Below are 15,396 nucleotides of genomic sequence, written 5' to 3' on the forward strand. Positions count from 1 at the left end.
TAGGAAATCACTGGTTTGGTAATAGAATCGTGGATGAGTGAAACAAACTCCTGAGTACAATTATTGAGGCTAAAATGTTGTGTAGTTTCAAAAATAGATTAGATAAATACATGAGTGGGTGTGGGTGGGTGTTAGTTAGACCTGACTAGCTTGTGCTGCTGGGTCTGGTGCCGTGTTCCTTCCTTGAGTGGAGGTGACCAGACTGGGTGAGTCATTGGGGACATGGACCTGCCCCGCATGGGTCGGTAGGCCTGTTACAGTGTTCCTTCTTTCTTATGTTCTTATGTTCTTAAAACAATATAAATAACAACTCAGAGCAACATCTCGAATACTTCGTCCAGCTCCCCGGCGGTGGGCCGCGTGCCCAGAATGCTGCAGGCATTTCCTCTCTGGATCGCAACACTGAGTCTCTGAAAGAGGAAGCTGGTCGCTCTGTAGTCCTTGGTTTCTATGACGAGCTTCTCACCCAGCTCTGAGAATCTTTAGAGCACACTTGCCTCTTGCTCCAAGGGTCTCCGACCCTATTGGGATGAAGTTAAAACATGGGGGAAGGTCTTCATATTTGCGGATCTTCTGGGTCACCCTGTGGCTGGCAGCTCCACCCCCTTCATCTTGGGAGTATGGCAGGTAGGTGTCTGCCAATGTGGCAGTACAGGTGTAGTCCCAGGCAATCTGCTTTCCATCCTTTCAGGGTAGCATAGTGGCTCCATCAGGACGCTTTTGACTTCCGTCAGATCTCTGCACTTGGGGTTCCCGTTGAGCTGGGCAACGGGCTGTGGCGAGGCTTCTCTTTATGATGTCATTAGCCTCCTCATGTCTGGCATACTTCCCTTCTGCTGTGTGACACACGAGACCATGAAGTCCGAATTGATCAGCCATCGCCCTGCCGCAAATACACCTATGTTCGGTGAGGATGGGGGCGGCTAGGCGAAGAGCAACACCAATCCGAATAGCTGTGGATCGAGTCGAGTGCCCAGGGAGGAACTGAGAACAGCTAAAAGGAAATCTCCTGAGTGTGGTGCCTTCACTGCCAGGAGACGAGCTTTGTCCTTTCCTGAAGCGTTGGTGAGCATTGTGTTGGCGATTTTTTCCATGATCGGTTTGTCCCAGTGGGACTGTTTGTGTTCTTTTGAAGGAGCTGGTCTACTGGAGGAGTCTGCAAGGGTGTCCCACCGAATCACTGCTTCAGTAAACCTGGGGTCTTGAGCTCCTACCACGTCTCTCAAGCGTTTGGGGACAATCTTCTTGACTTATGCACTGGAAGCCAAACACGAAGACAGAAAAGCAGGTAAAGCAACATTCGTTGCTTTGCGCACCCCTATACCTCCCAGTCGCACTGGCAGGGTTGCCTGATCCCATTGCTGATCCTCTAGTGACAGGTTCAGTGCCTTCTTAAAGGTTGATCTCAGGTGTGCGTCATATTCGTTGAGTGTTGGGTTGTCAAAAGAAGGTGCACACCTCAGGAAGTAAGTGAGTCTTGGCATAGTAAGACACCTTGTGGGGAGATACAGAGCATCATGGGCATCAAGATATATATATGAATAAACAGAAGGGTGGACGAGAACGAGGGACTCGACTCATGGTCTTGGCAATAGCAGGTCCAGTGCTGTACCACTGAGCTACGAGGCTCATAAGAGATAGAATTTGCATCCAGCACAACTGTCACTTCGGTACAGTTGTATCAGCGACAGCAACTGTGATCCTTCTGTCTCCCTCCCGCAGCCCCAGAAACTTTCCTAGTACATCTTTATTCTTCTGTTTATTGAGAGTCGTTCATACCAACTTTTCTTGAGTGTATAAACTATATGGCTTTGAGGGTATGAGCATATATATAATTTGAGAGATTCTGACAACACTCCCAACGCAGCTCGTCCTCTTAACCACAGAAAACATGGTACTGTTGTGAGAAACAGTCAAATTGGTGGCTTTTGAGGATCCCTTGAACAGTTGAAATATGACGTAGTTACATTCTCCCCTCTCCCCCTCCCCTCCCCTCCCCTCCTCTCCCTTCCCCTCCCCTCCCCTCCCCTCGCATCACCTCCCTTCCCCTCCCATCACCTCCCCTCCCCTCTCCTCCCCTTCTTTCTCCTGAGAGAAAGCGGTTTACTATAGTTACGACATACTATTTGCCATTTTAATTTCTACACTAAAACTGTTCTTGCAACCTGAGCTATTCTCGCTAAAAATACATAAATCATAAAATATCTTAATTTACTTAACACATGAATAACTTTAAGCCTGGGAAAGGCTGACGCGGTCACAGCGTCATGTTACCCAAAATAAATATTTATTTTGTTGACATAAGAGTGATACCACATACTCAATTTTTTTTTATCATATCTTTCAGAGGTTAAGGATGATGAGGAAGCCAGAGTGTTGTGGGAAGGTTCAGCCGCGTCCCCCTGGCACCAGACGGAGTCACCACCGGCGACGCAGACGACCCTGTTGATCACTGGCGACTCCTTGAGGAAGACTAAAGGGATGAATGTGAAAATACAGGAGAATGAACTAAGAAAAGGAACCAAAAGATTAAATCTGAAACGATACCCAAGCGATGCAAACGATACCGCTACGTTAAATTATGCTAACACGAAACAAAGTGTGAACAGTAAGTTGAAGATAAGAGATAAACAAGCGATAGGAGTACGTACGGAGCAGGACACTACAGGAACTAACAACAACAGAAAGACAATGAATAGAAAAGGAACACAGAAAAGACAACAAGAGATCCAGATGCGACGAAGAATCAATGAAGCCTCACTTCACCGCACTAAAACTAAAGCTTCGACTCAACAGAAACACAGAAATAAACTGGAAAACAAAGTCACGAGAAAAACTGCTTCAGAGACGAACTCCACGACCCTCATAGAGAGAGTGATGCTGCAAGAGGCAGCGAAAACCGTGCATGATGTGATCCAGCAACGTCAAGAGGAGGAAGAAGCTAGCAAAAAACAGGAAACTGGAAGAAAACTGTGGATATGGAGCAAGCAAGAACCGAACAAGGGACAAAGTCAGGGAGGGGCGGCAAGGCAGAGAAGCCGGACAGGACAGAGAGATGCGACAAACGAAGAAGCTGCAGTAAGGCAGAACGATGGAGATTACTATAGTTATTACGACAGTTCTAATGATGACAGTAAGTTTAAAGTAATTTAAGAAAATAATTTAATGATACAAAGCCCATATGCATACGCTAGTCAACATAAACCTTACAGAAATTCTAAAAGCGTTTTATAAGTCAAATTAAACGAAACTTTTTGCACTTGTACGTTTTAGTGTTAGCAATTGTTTTTTTTTATTTATTATTATTTCTCTGGTCTACCTAAATATTTAATTTCATTGACTCAGGAAAAGTATCACTTGGAATTAAACATTTTTACTTATTTTTTTTTTCTGTGTATATAATTTAAAACAAAGTTATATAACTTTATATTATTCTTAAATATCCAATGACAAAGAAAGACTTAACGAAACACCCATTAACAGTTTCAGATTAATAATATATAACTTAAGATAATCGTATGATAGATATAAGCAATTATTAGGTATCCCGGAAGGAATACTTTGAGTGTATACCTGAAGTTTCTTATTATTTGTATTAATTTTTCTTCATTCAAGTTTCTCATTTATAACTTGAGAACGCCTAATTCGTTAGGCTTCAAATTTTCAACACTGGTTTCCTGTAACTAGGGAACGATTCATTAAATCACTGGCATGTGGAGATCTCCTCGTATCAAAGTTACGTATAGGACATTCCCAGGTTTTGTTTCATAGCGGTAACTTGAAAACTTTCTAGAATCAGCTACAAACTCAAAAATACTGAATTACTTTACTTAGAAGAAAGTTGAAGCTTAAAACAGTTGGAAGGAAGCATATTCGTGTTATTTCACAGAAAAAATACTGCATCATTTTGTAAATATAACTGACAAAATTGTATGTACACACTCCCACTACAACCTCAGGCTTATTATTATAAGTTTCTTTTAAGTAGGATACACCAGTGATGAGCAACTGAAACTGATCAGAAAACAAATCTATGTATAAACTGACTCACGAAATCGTAATGACACTCGCCACGAGTTCAACCCCCACCCGTGTTATGGTTTAATCTACGCAAAATTAACCAGAGGGCACCTGCACGTGACAATGTATTGCATGAAGGCTGTCCTAGTTACACTATACCAGAATTGAAAGTTGGATGTCACTCGGACAAGGCGCTATCAAGTTATCAACGAAATACTTGGAAGAAAACAAAAGCAGACGAACACTAGAGGTAATCCTTCGCAGATACCAAATAAAAGTTTCAATTGTTCCAGAAATAGAGGTTCTTCAGTAATAGTACATTCTCCCTAGTATCCCAATACTTCCTTTTTTCCAGTTCCGGCAGATCCCGGCGCTGGAGGCCAGGACACAGACGGTGGTGACGGTGCTGCTTATGACTTGTATGAGTATGGTGAAGATGCTGTAATAGGAGATGACGGTGGCGGGGCTGGTAACGGAGGTGGCGGTGATGCTCTTGACAGTGGTGCTGGTGGTGGCTCAAGTGTTGTTGGTGGTAGTTCAAGTGTTGCTGGTGGTGGCTCAAGTGTTGTTGGTGGTAGTTCAAGTGTTGCTGGTGGTAGCTCAAGTGTTGCTGGTGCTGGTTCAGGTGTTGCTGGTGGTGGCTCAAGTGTTGCTGGTGGCGGTTCAGGTGTTGCTGGTGGTGGCTCAAGTGTTGCTGGTGGTGGTTCAGGTGTTGCTGGTGGTGGTTCAGGTGTTGCTGGTGGTGGCTCAAGTGTTGCTGGTGGCGGTTCAGGTGTTGCTGGTGGTGGCTCAAGTGTTGCTGGTGGTGGTTCAGGTGTTGCTGGTGGTGGCTCAAGTGTTGCTGGTGGCGGTTCAGGTGTTGCTGGTGGTGGCTCAAGTGTTGTTGGTGGTGGTTCAGGTGTTGCTGGTGGTGGCTCAAGTGTTGCTGGTGGTGGTTCAGGTGTTGCTGGTGGTGGCTCAAGTGTTGCTGGTGGTGGTTCAGGTGTTGCTGGTGGTGGCTCAAGTATTGTTGGTGGTAGTTCAAGTGTTGCTGGTGGTAGCTCAAGTGTTGCTGGTGGTGGTTCAGGTGTTGCTGGTGGTGGCTCAAGTATTGTTGGTGGTAGTTCAAGTGTTGCTGGTGGTGGTTCAGGTGTTGCTGGTGGTGGCTCAAGTGTTGTTGGTGGTATTTCAGGTGTTGCTGGTGGTGGCTCAAGTGTTGCTGGTGGTGGTTCAGGTGTTGCTGGTGGTGGCTCAAGTGTTGTTGGTGGTAGTTCAAGTGTTGCTGGTGGTGGCTCAAGTGTTGCTGGTGGTGGTTCAGGTGTTGTTGGTGGTGGCTTAAGTGTTGTTGGTGCTAGTTCAGGTGTTGCTGGTGGTGGCTCAAGTGTTGTTGGTGGTAGTTCAGGTGTTGCTGGTGGTGGCTCAATTGTTGTTGGTGGTGGTTCAGGTGTTGTTGGTGGTGGTTCAGGTGTTGCTGGTGGTGGCTCAAGTGCTGTTGTTGGTGGCTCAAGTATTGCTGGAGTTGGCTCAGGTGTTGCTACTGGTGGTTCAAGCGTTGCTGGGGGTAACCTAGATGGCACCCAGAGCCAGGACCAAGAGGCTGGTGGTGGGGACTACTTAGAGGAGTACGATGTAGGCGCTGAAGGAGACGCAGCAGGCGGTGAAGAAGCTGAGGGAGGAGGAAGTACTGGAACTGCAACTGGTGGAGCAAGTGGGACGGAAACGGAGGGTAGTGGAACTGTAGTGGGAACTGGAACTGGACCTGTAAGTGGAGGAAGAAACAGAACTGATGGAACTGAAAGTGGAGGAGGAACTGGAGGAGGAACTGTTTTGGAAAATGGAGGCCCCAATAGTACAGAGAAGGCAGGAGGAAGTGGTCCTGGGACGGCAGAAGGAAGTGGTCCTGGGACGGCAGGAGAAAGTGGTCCTGAGACGGCAGGAGGAAGTGGTCCTGGGACGACAGGAGGAAGTGGTCCTGGGACGGCAGGAGGAAGTGGTCCTGGGACGGCAGGAGGAAGTGGTCCTGGGACGGCAGGAGGAAGTGGTCCTGGGACGGCAGGAGGAAGTGGTCCTGGGACAGCAGGAGGAATTGGTCCTGGGACAGCAGGAGGAAGTGGTCCTGGGTTTGCAGGAGAAAGTGGTCCTGGGACGGCAGGAGGAAGTGGTCCTGGGACGGCAGGAGGAAGTGGTCCTGGGACGGCAGGAGGAAGTGGTCCTGGGACAGCAGGAGGAATTGGTCCTGGGACAGCAGGAGGAAGTGGTCCTGGGTTTGCAGGAGAAAGTGGTCCTGGGACGGCAGGAGGAAGTGGTCCTGGGACAGCAGGAGGAAGTGGCTCTATTACTGGAGGAGGAAGTGCCACTGTCACTGGAGGAGAAAGTGGCCCTGTCACTGGAGGAGGAAGTGGCACTGTCGCTGGAGTAGAAAGTGGTTTTGTCACTGGAGGAGGAAGTGGCTCTATTAATGGTGAAGGAAGTGGCACTGTCACTGGAGGAGGAAGTGACACTGTCACTGGAGAAGGAAGTGGCCCTATCACTGGGGGAAGTGACACTGTCGCTGGTGGAGGAAGTGGCATTGTCACAGGAGGAGGAAGTGGCACTGTCATTGGAGGAGGAAGTGGCACTCTCACTGGAGGAGGAACTGACACTGTCACTGGTGGAGGAAGTGGCTCTTTCACTGGAGGAGGGAATGGCTCTGTCACTGGAGGAGGAAGTGGCATTCAAGGAGGAAGTGGCAGTGGCACTGGTGGAGGAAGTGGCTCTTCTGGAGGAGAAAGTGGCACTGTCATTGGAGGAGGAACTGACACTGTCACTGGAGGAGGAAGTAGCATTGTCACTGAAGGAGGAAGTGGCACTGTCATTGGAGGAGGAAGTGGCACTAGCACTGGTGGAGGAAGTGGTTCTGGTACTGGTGGAGGTGACACTGGAGGAGGAAGTGGTTCTGGTACTGGTGGAGGTGACACTGGAGGAGGAAGTGGGACTGTAGGAGGAAATGGCACTGGAAAAGGAAGTGGCACTGGGGGAGGAAGTGGCACTGGAGGAGGAAGTGGCACTGAAGGAGGAAGTGGCATTGGAGGAGGAAGTGGCACTGGAGGAGGAAGTGGCATTGGAGGAGGAAGTGGCACTGGAGGAGGAAGTGGCACTGGAGGAGGAAGTGGCACTGGAGGAGGAAGTGGCACTGGAGGAGGAAGTGGCACTGGAGGAGGAAGTGGCACTGGAGGAGGAAGTGGCACTGGAGGAGGAAGTGGCACTGGAGGAGGAAGTGGCACTGGAGGAGGAAGTGGCACTGGAGGAGGAAGTGGCACTGGAGGAGGAAGTGGCACTGGAGGAGGAAGTGGCACTGGAGGAGGAAGTGGCACTGGAGGAGGAAGTGGCACTGGAGGAGGAAGTGGCACTGGAGGAGGAAGTGGCACTGGAGGAGGAAGTGGCACTGGAGGAGGAAGTGGCACTGGAGGAGGAAGTGGCACTGGAGGAGGAAGTGGCACTGGAGGAGGAAGTGGCACTGGAGGAGGAAGTGGCACTGGAGGAGGAAGTGGCACTGGAGGAGGAAGTGGCACTGGAGGAGGAAGTGGCACTGAAGGAGGAAGTGGCACTGGAGGAGGAAGTGGCACTGGAGGAGGAAGTGGCACTGGAGGAGGAAGTGGCACCCCACTACCCACAACGGAAGAATTCATCACGATATTCATAACAGGTGAATAATTTATTTTTATTTCCCATTGGCAACTAGGTGAGTGGCAACTAGGTGACTGGCAACTAGGTACCTGGCAACTAGGTACCTGGCAACTAGGTGACTGGCAACTAGGTACCTGGCAACTAGGTGACTGGCAACTAGGTGACTGGCAACTAGGTGACTGGCAACTAGGTACCTGGCAACTAGGTACCTGGCAACTAGGTGACTGGCAACTAGGTGACTGGCAACTAGGTGACTGGCAACTAGGTGACTGGCAACTAGGTACCTGGCAACTAGGTACCTGGCAACTAGGTGACTGGCAACTAGGTGACTGGCAACTAGGTGACTGGCAACTAGGTGACTGGCAACTAGGTACCTGGCAACTAGGTGACTGGCAACTAGGTGACTGGCAACTAGGTGACTGGCAACTAGGTACCTGGAAACTAGGTGACTGGCAACTAGTTGACTTGCAACTAGGTGACTGGCAACTAGTTGACTGGCAACTAGGTACCTGGCAACTAGGTGACTGGCAACTAGTTGACTGGCAACTAGGTGACTGGCAACTAGGTGACTGGCAACTAGGTGACTGGCAACTAGGTACCTGGAAACTAGGTGACTGGCAACTAGTTGACTGGCAACTAGGTGACTGGCAACTAGTTGACTGGCAACTAGGTACCTGGCAACTAGGTGACTGGCAACTAGTTGACTGGCAACTAGGTGACTGGCAACTAGTTGACTGGCAACTAGGTGACTGGCAACTAGTTGACTGGCAACTAGGTGACTGGCAACTAGTTGACTGGTAACTAGGTGACTGGCAACTAGGTACTTGGCAACTAGTTGACTGTGACTGGCAACTAGGTGACTGGCAACTAGGTGACTGGAAACTAGTTGATTGGCAACTAGGTGACTGGCAACTAGGTGACTGGCAACTAGGTGACTGGCAACTAGTTGACTGGCAAATAGGTGACTGGCAACTAGGTGACTGGCAACTAGGTGACTGGCAACTAGGTGGCTGGCAACTAGGTGACTGGCAACTAGGTGACTGGCAACTAGGTGACTGGCAACTAGGTGACTGGCAACTAGGTGACTGGCAACTAGGTGACTGGCAACTAGTTGACTGGCAACTAGGTGACTGGCAACTAGTTGACTGGCAACTAGGTGACTGGCAACTAGGTGACTGGCAACTAGGTGACTGGCAACTAGGTGACTGGCAACTAGTTGACTGGCAACTAGGTGATTGGTAACTAGTTTACTGGCAACTAGGTGATTGGCAATTAGGTGACTGGCAACTAGGTGACTGGCAACTAGATGGCTGGCAACTAGGTGACTGGAAACTAGGTAACTGGCAACCAGTTGACTGGCAACTAGGTGACTGGCAACTAGGTGACTGGCAACTAGGTGACTGGCAACTAGGTAACTGGCAACTAGGTGACTAGCAACTAGGTAACTGGCAACTAGGTGTCTGGCAACTAGGTAACTGGCAGCTAGGTGACTGGCAACTAGATGACTGGAAACTAGTTGACTGGCAACTAGGTGACTGGCAATTAGGTGACTGGCAACCAGTTGACTGGTAACTAGGTGACTGGCAATTAGGTGACTGGCAACTAGGTGACTGGCAACCAGTTGACTGGCAACTAGGTGACTGGCAACTAGGTGACTGGCAACCAGTTGACTGGCAACTAGGTGACTGGCAACCAGTTGACTGGCAACTAGGTGACTGGCAACCAGTTGACTGGAAACCAAGTGACTGGCAACTAAGTGACTGGCAACTAGGTGACTGGAAACTAGGTAACCGGCAACTAGGTGACCGGCAACTAGGTGACCGGCAACTAGGTGACCGGCAACTAGGTGACCGGCAACTAGGTAACTGGCAACCAGTTGACTGGCAACTGGGTGACTGGAAACTAGGTGACTGGCAACTAGGTGACTGGCAGCTAGGTGACTGGAAGCTAGGTGACTGGGAACTAGACGACTGGCAACTAGGTGACTGGCAACTAGGTGACTGGCAACAAGGTGACTGGCAACTAGATGACTGCAACTAGGTAATGAGGGACAAGGTGACTGGCAATTAGGTGATTGACAACTAGGTGATGGGGACTAAGTGACGAGGCACTGAGTACTAGGCTACTGGGACACTGAGTGCTAGGTGACGGGATGCTGAGTACTATGATTCGGGACACTGAGTACTAGGTGATAAGATACTGAGAACTAGGTGACGTGACACAGAGTACTAGGTGACAGGACATTGAATACTAGGGGACGGGACACTGAGTACTACGGGACGGGACACTGAATACTAGGTGACGGGACACCGAGTACTAGGGGACGGGTCATTGAGTACTAGGTGGCAGGACACTGAGTACTAGGTGACGGGACACAGAGTACTAGGTGACAGGAGACTGAGTACTAGGAGACGGGACACAGAGTACTAGGGGAAGGGACACTGAGTGTTAGGTGACAGGGCACTGAGTACTAAGGGTTGGGACACTGAGTACTAGGGAACAAGACACTGGGTACTAGAGGACGGGACACTGAGTACTAGGTGACAGGACACCGAGTACTAGGTGACGGGACATTGAGTAATAGGTAACAGGACACTAAGTACTTGGTGACGGGAAACTGAGTACTAGGTGAGAGGACACTGATTACTAGGTGACAGGATACTGAGTACTAGGGGACGGAACACTGAGTACTAGGGGACGCGACACTGAATACTAGGTGACAGGATACTGAGTACTAGGTGACAGGACACTGAGTACTAGGGGCGGGACGCTGAATATTAGGTGGCAGGGCACTGAGTACTAGGTGGCAGGACACTGAGTACTAGGTGACAGGATACTGTGTACTATGTGACGGTACATTAAGTACTAGGTGACAGGACACTGAGTACTATGATTCGGGACTCTAGTATTAGGTGACAGGATACTGAGTACTATGTGACGGGACATTGAGTACTAGGTGACAGGACACTGAGTACTAGGTGACAGGACACTGAGCACCAGGGACGGGACTCTGAGTACTAGGTGACAGGATACTGAGTGCTATGTGACGGGACATTGAGTACTAGGTGACAGGACACAGAGTACTATGTGACGGGACATTGAGTACTAGGTGACAGGACACTGAGTACTAGGTGACAGGACACTGAGCACCACGGACAGGAGTCTGAGTACTAGGTGACAGGATACTGAGTACTATGTGACGGGACATTGAGTACTAGGTGACATGATACTGAGTACTATGTGACGGGACATTGAGTACTAGGTGACAGGATACTGAGTACTATGTGACGGGACATTGAGTACTAGGTGACAGGATACTGAGTACTATGTGACGGGACATTGAGTACTAGGTGACAGGACGCTGAGTACTAGGTGACGGGACATTGAGTACTTGGTGACAGGACGCTGAGTACTATGTGACGGGACATTGAGTACTTGGTGACAGGACGCTGAGTACTATGTGACGGGACATTGAGTACTAGGTGACAGGATACTGAGTACTATGTGACGGGACATTGAGTACTAGGTGACAGGACGCTGAGTACTAGGTGACGGGACATTGAGTACTTGGTGACAGGACGCTGAGTACTATGTGACGGGACATTGAGTACTTGGTGACAGGACGCTGAGTACTATGTGACGGGACATTGAGTACTAGGTGACAGGACGCTGAGTACTATGTGACGGGACATTGAGTACTTGGTGACAGGACGCTGAGTACTATGTGACGGGACATTGAGTACTAGGTGACAGGACGCTGAGTACTATGTGACGGGACATTGAGTACTAGGTGACAGGACGCTGAGTACTATGTGACGGGACATTGAGTACTTGGTGACAGGACGCTGAGTACTATGTGACGGGACATTGAGTACTAGGTGACAGGACGCTGAGTACTATGTGACGGGACATTGAGTACTTGGTGACAGGACGCTGAGTACTATGTGACGGGACATTGAGTACTAGGTGACAGGACGCTGAGTACTATGTGACGGGACATTGAGTACTAGGTGACAGGACGCTGAGTACTATGTGACGGGACATTGAGTACTTGGTGACAGGACGCTGAGTACTATGTGACGGGACATTGAGTACTAGGTGACAGGACGCTGAGTACTATGTGACGGGACATTGAGTACTTGGTGACAGGACGCTGAGTACTATGTGACGGGACATTGAGTACTAGGTGACAGGACGCTGAGTACTAGGTGACGGGACATTGAGTACTTGGTGACAGGACGCTGAGTACTATGTGACGGGACATTGAGTACTAGGTGACAGGACGCTGAGTACTATGTGACGGGACATTGAGTACTAGGTGACAGGACGCTGAGTACTATGTGACGGGACATTGAGTACTAGGTGACAGGACGCTGAGTACTATGTGACGGGACATTGAGTACTTGGTGACAGGACGCTGAGTACTATGTGACGGGACATTGAGTACTAGGTGACAGGACGCTGAGTACTATGTGACGGGACATTGAGTACTTGGTGACAGGACGCTGAGTACTATGTGACGGGACATTGAGTACTAGGTGACAGGACGCTGAGTACTAGGTGACGGGACATTGAGTACTTGGTGACAGGACGCTGAGTACTATGTGACGGGACATTGAGTACTAGGTGACAGGACGCTGAGTACTAGGTGATGACTCAGTAATGTTAACTCTAACTTGTTAACACATTTAATGTTAAATGTCAAAAGCAAATGTTTAATTTTGTTTTACATGAGGAATATTTTATTCTGTTTATGTTCAAAATGGAAGATAAGAGAGAAAGTTTTATATATGTCGAACATAAAAGACAAAAATCATTCTGAACCTAATGAACAAAAAATATATTTCATTGTGTGTGTTTATTATTAAGTTATTGTAAACTTATCTAAAATATATTTAGTTGGATTAGGTTAAACTAAATTGCGCTTGTTATAATAAGATTAGGTATGTTTTCTAAAGTTCTTTTGGTACAAAATTAATAATTTTTACATTAAGATAAATGAATATATATATATATATATATATATATATATATATATATATATATATATATATATATATATATATATATATATATATATATTTAAACATATAAGAGAAATTTTTAGAAAGGACTTAATTTTAAATGAGTTCTCGCTAATTGACCAATTTTACCTATTCGGCACGACATATTACCTGGATCACAACATACATTTAGGTTCAAGAACAAAATTAACTTCTTAGATGAAATATAAAGTGCATTACGTTGTATATCAACTCATAATTCTTAACTTTATCTCACTTCAAGTCAGTGACGGATGTATAATTTTGTATTTTTGTGGCCCTAAATTTTCGACTGTTAAGTGGTCATCTTCACTACCAGCAACGACCAGCCTATGTACTTTAATAACCTTTTAATTTTTAATTTTTACTATTATTTTGTATTGAATTACATCATAATAATATTATTACTATTTTATGAACCGCATCTCATACCGTACACCCAAAAATTTAAAGCAATGTGGACTATAGAGGCTTCTGCGGCCCCTCCTGGATTACGGGGCCCTGAAGATTGAGTCTCATTAGTTTCCTAGTAGATCCGACCCTCTGCTTCAAGTAGATAATTGAGAAATTTGTGCTGCACTTGAGTTTCTTTATTTTGGAAAGGTGTCACCAACCTGTGACTTTGTGGTTTATCAATTCAATTCAGAGAAAACGACGGAAGATGTGACTTGGGAATTTGCCGTAATTATCTCCTCCTGCTAGAGATGTGTTCAGTACAAAAGCTATGATAAAAGTAGAACATATGCATGGTGAAATGATTTAAATTACTGGATACAGGTGAGACACAGCATCTGGAGGGGGCGTCACTAGGGAAAGAGTGTCTTGCTTCTTTATGTATAATTGGCTTTATGTCTCACAGAAGTCATTTTAATATTTTTGCTTATTTCTTTTCCTGTTGATTTCTTTCTCCCAGATTCCATGACCTCTACTCCAGTATTTGAACCTCCCGTCATATCATCAACCACTAAAGGCATTACATCCACAACTGTATCAACTACTCTGTCAACAACCACGGCTACAAGCACTTCTGTAGGTGTATCAGCACCGTCAACGAGCACAGTAGGGAGCTACTATAAAGGTGACAAGTGGATCTGGAGAGCTGGCAACCGTCCAGGTCACACAACACGCAGATCACCTCCCTCCCCCGTTAACAATAACGGCTTCGGACAGTCCGGTAATGGTTCCGGTCCGTCCGGTAATGGTTTCGGGCAATTTATTAGCGATACCGGCAATAAACTAACTGGTCCCGAAGTTTATGGAACGGTATTAACATCCACAATCCCCAGTAACAAGTTCGGTGCATCAAGTACAATATATCCACCACCAGCATATTCTTCCTGGATGAATCCCATTGTCCCTGAAAACCCACTACTTCAACTTTTTACTTCAGGGATTTTTAAGTTTGAACCTTGGAAGTTGCATCCAGCGTTTCAGAACGTGAAATCTTTTGGAACATCATTCAAAGTACCTGGAGTGATCAAAGCTGGAAGATCACGCACACAGGACACAAAGTTCCAGAGGTCCGAAGCCAGTCCTTTAAACCACCGAACCTGGTACTGAGCTCAGCTGGATCTGATACTGAGCTCAGCTGAGCCTGATACTGATCTCAGGTTCGATTTGAAGAAGGGGATGGAGGCCCTATTTTCTTGGATCAAGCGCCCCTCACCTACGTAAAGATACCTAACATGAGGGGAATGAAAGTGTTTAAAAGAAATGGTATCGCCAGGATTTGGCGTACTCCTTCTTTTAATTGGATTAAATGTGATTATGTCGCATTCCCTAGCCACATAGCACCTACGGGTTTAACTCTCCATGACTTTAATGAAGTATTATAATAATATTATCATTGCCATCAACCCGAAGGTAGGAAAAAATGAATATATATATATATATATATATATATATATATATATATATATATATATATATATATATATATATATATATATATATATATACATATATATATATATATATATATATATATATATATATATATATATATATATATATATATATATATATATATATATATATATATATATATATATATATATATATATATATATATATAAGAGATGGGGTCCACCTCTGGTGTAAATTGTGGGACCCATAGCCTCGGAGAAGTGCATAAAAAGGCTTCAAGGAAGAATATTTGGATTTCTTCCTGAAGCCGTTTGAATATTCCACTTCCCCTACCATCCCATCTTTTAGTATATATATTTTTTTACCAATAGGAACATTTTATTACATAATATGGTACAGAAGATTTAAGAGATACATTGTTGATATAAAGGTGGCATATAAGGTACATGTTGTTACGTGTGTATCACCGATTATAAGGCGAAAATCTCATCCAGCTCCTCAGAGCTGGGGCGTGTGCCCAAAATACAGCAGGCATTACCCCTTTGAACAGCTGCACTGAGCCGCTGGAACAGAAAACTAGCTGCCCTGGGATCCCTAGTTACCCTGATGAGTCTTTTTCCCAGCTCCTTAAGGAATTTAGATGCACTCTTTCCCCATGAGCCAAGGGTCTCTGAGCCTATGGGAACAAACATATAATGATGGGCAAGTTCTCCATATTTTCTAGACTTTTGGGACTCCCTGAAGCTGGCAGCTGCCCCTCCTTCCTCCCTGGTGTATTGGAGATAGGTATATCTATATATATATATATATATATATATATATA

At 46.5% G+C, this 15,396-nt stretch overlaps 1 protein-coding gene across 1 annotated transcript in view; it reads left to right on the top strand.

Moving 5' to 3' along the window:
• Positions 1–14,267, top strand: part of LOC128691422 (uncharacterized PE-PGRS family protein PE_PGRS10-like) — a 47,998-nt gene extending 33,731 nt beyond the window's left edge. The window contains exons 2-4 of the mRNA XM_053780291.2: positions 2,348–3,133; positions 4,376–7,129; positions 13,621–14,267. Coding sequence (XP_053636266.2) covers positions 2,348–3,133; positions 4,376–7,129; positions 13,621–14,267 — 4,187 coding nt within the window. The remainder of the gene's footprint in view (positions 1–2,347; positions 3,134–4,375; positions 7,130–13,620) is intronic.
• Positions 14,268–15,396: the final 1,129 nt, after the last annotated feature.

This window comes from Cherax quadricarinatus, chromosome 36 (genome assembly GCF_038502225.1).
Source record: "Cherax quadricarinatus isolate ZL_2023a chromosome 36, ASM3850222v1, whole genome shotgun sequence".
Taxonomy (NCBI): domain Eukaryota; kingdom Metazoa; phylum Arthropoda; class Malacostraca; order Decapoda; family Parastacidae; genus Cherax; species Cherax quadricarinatus.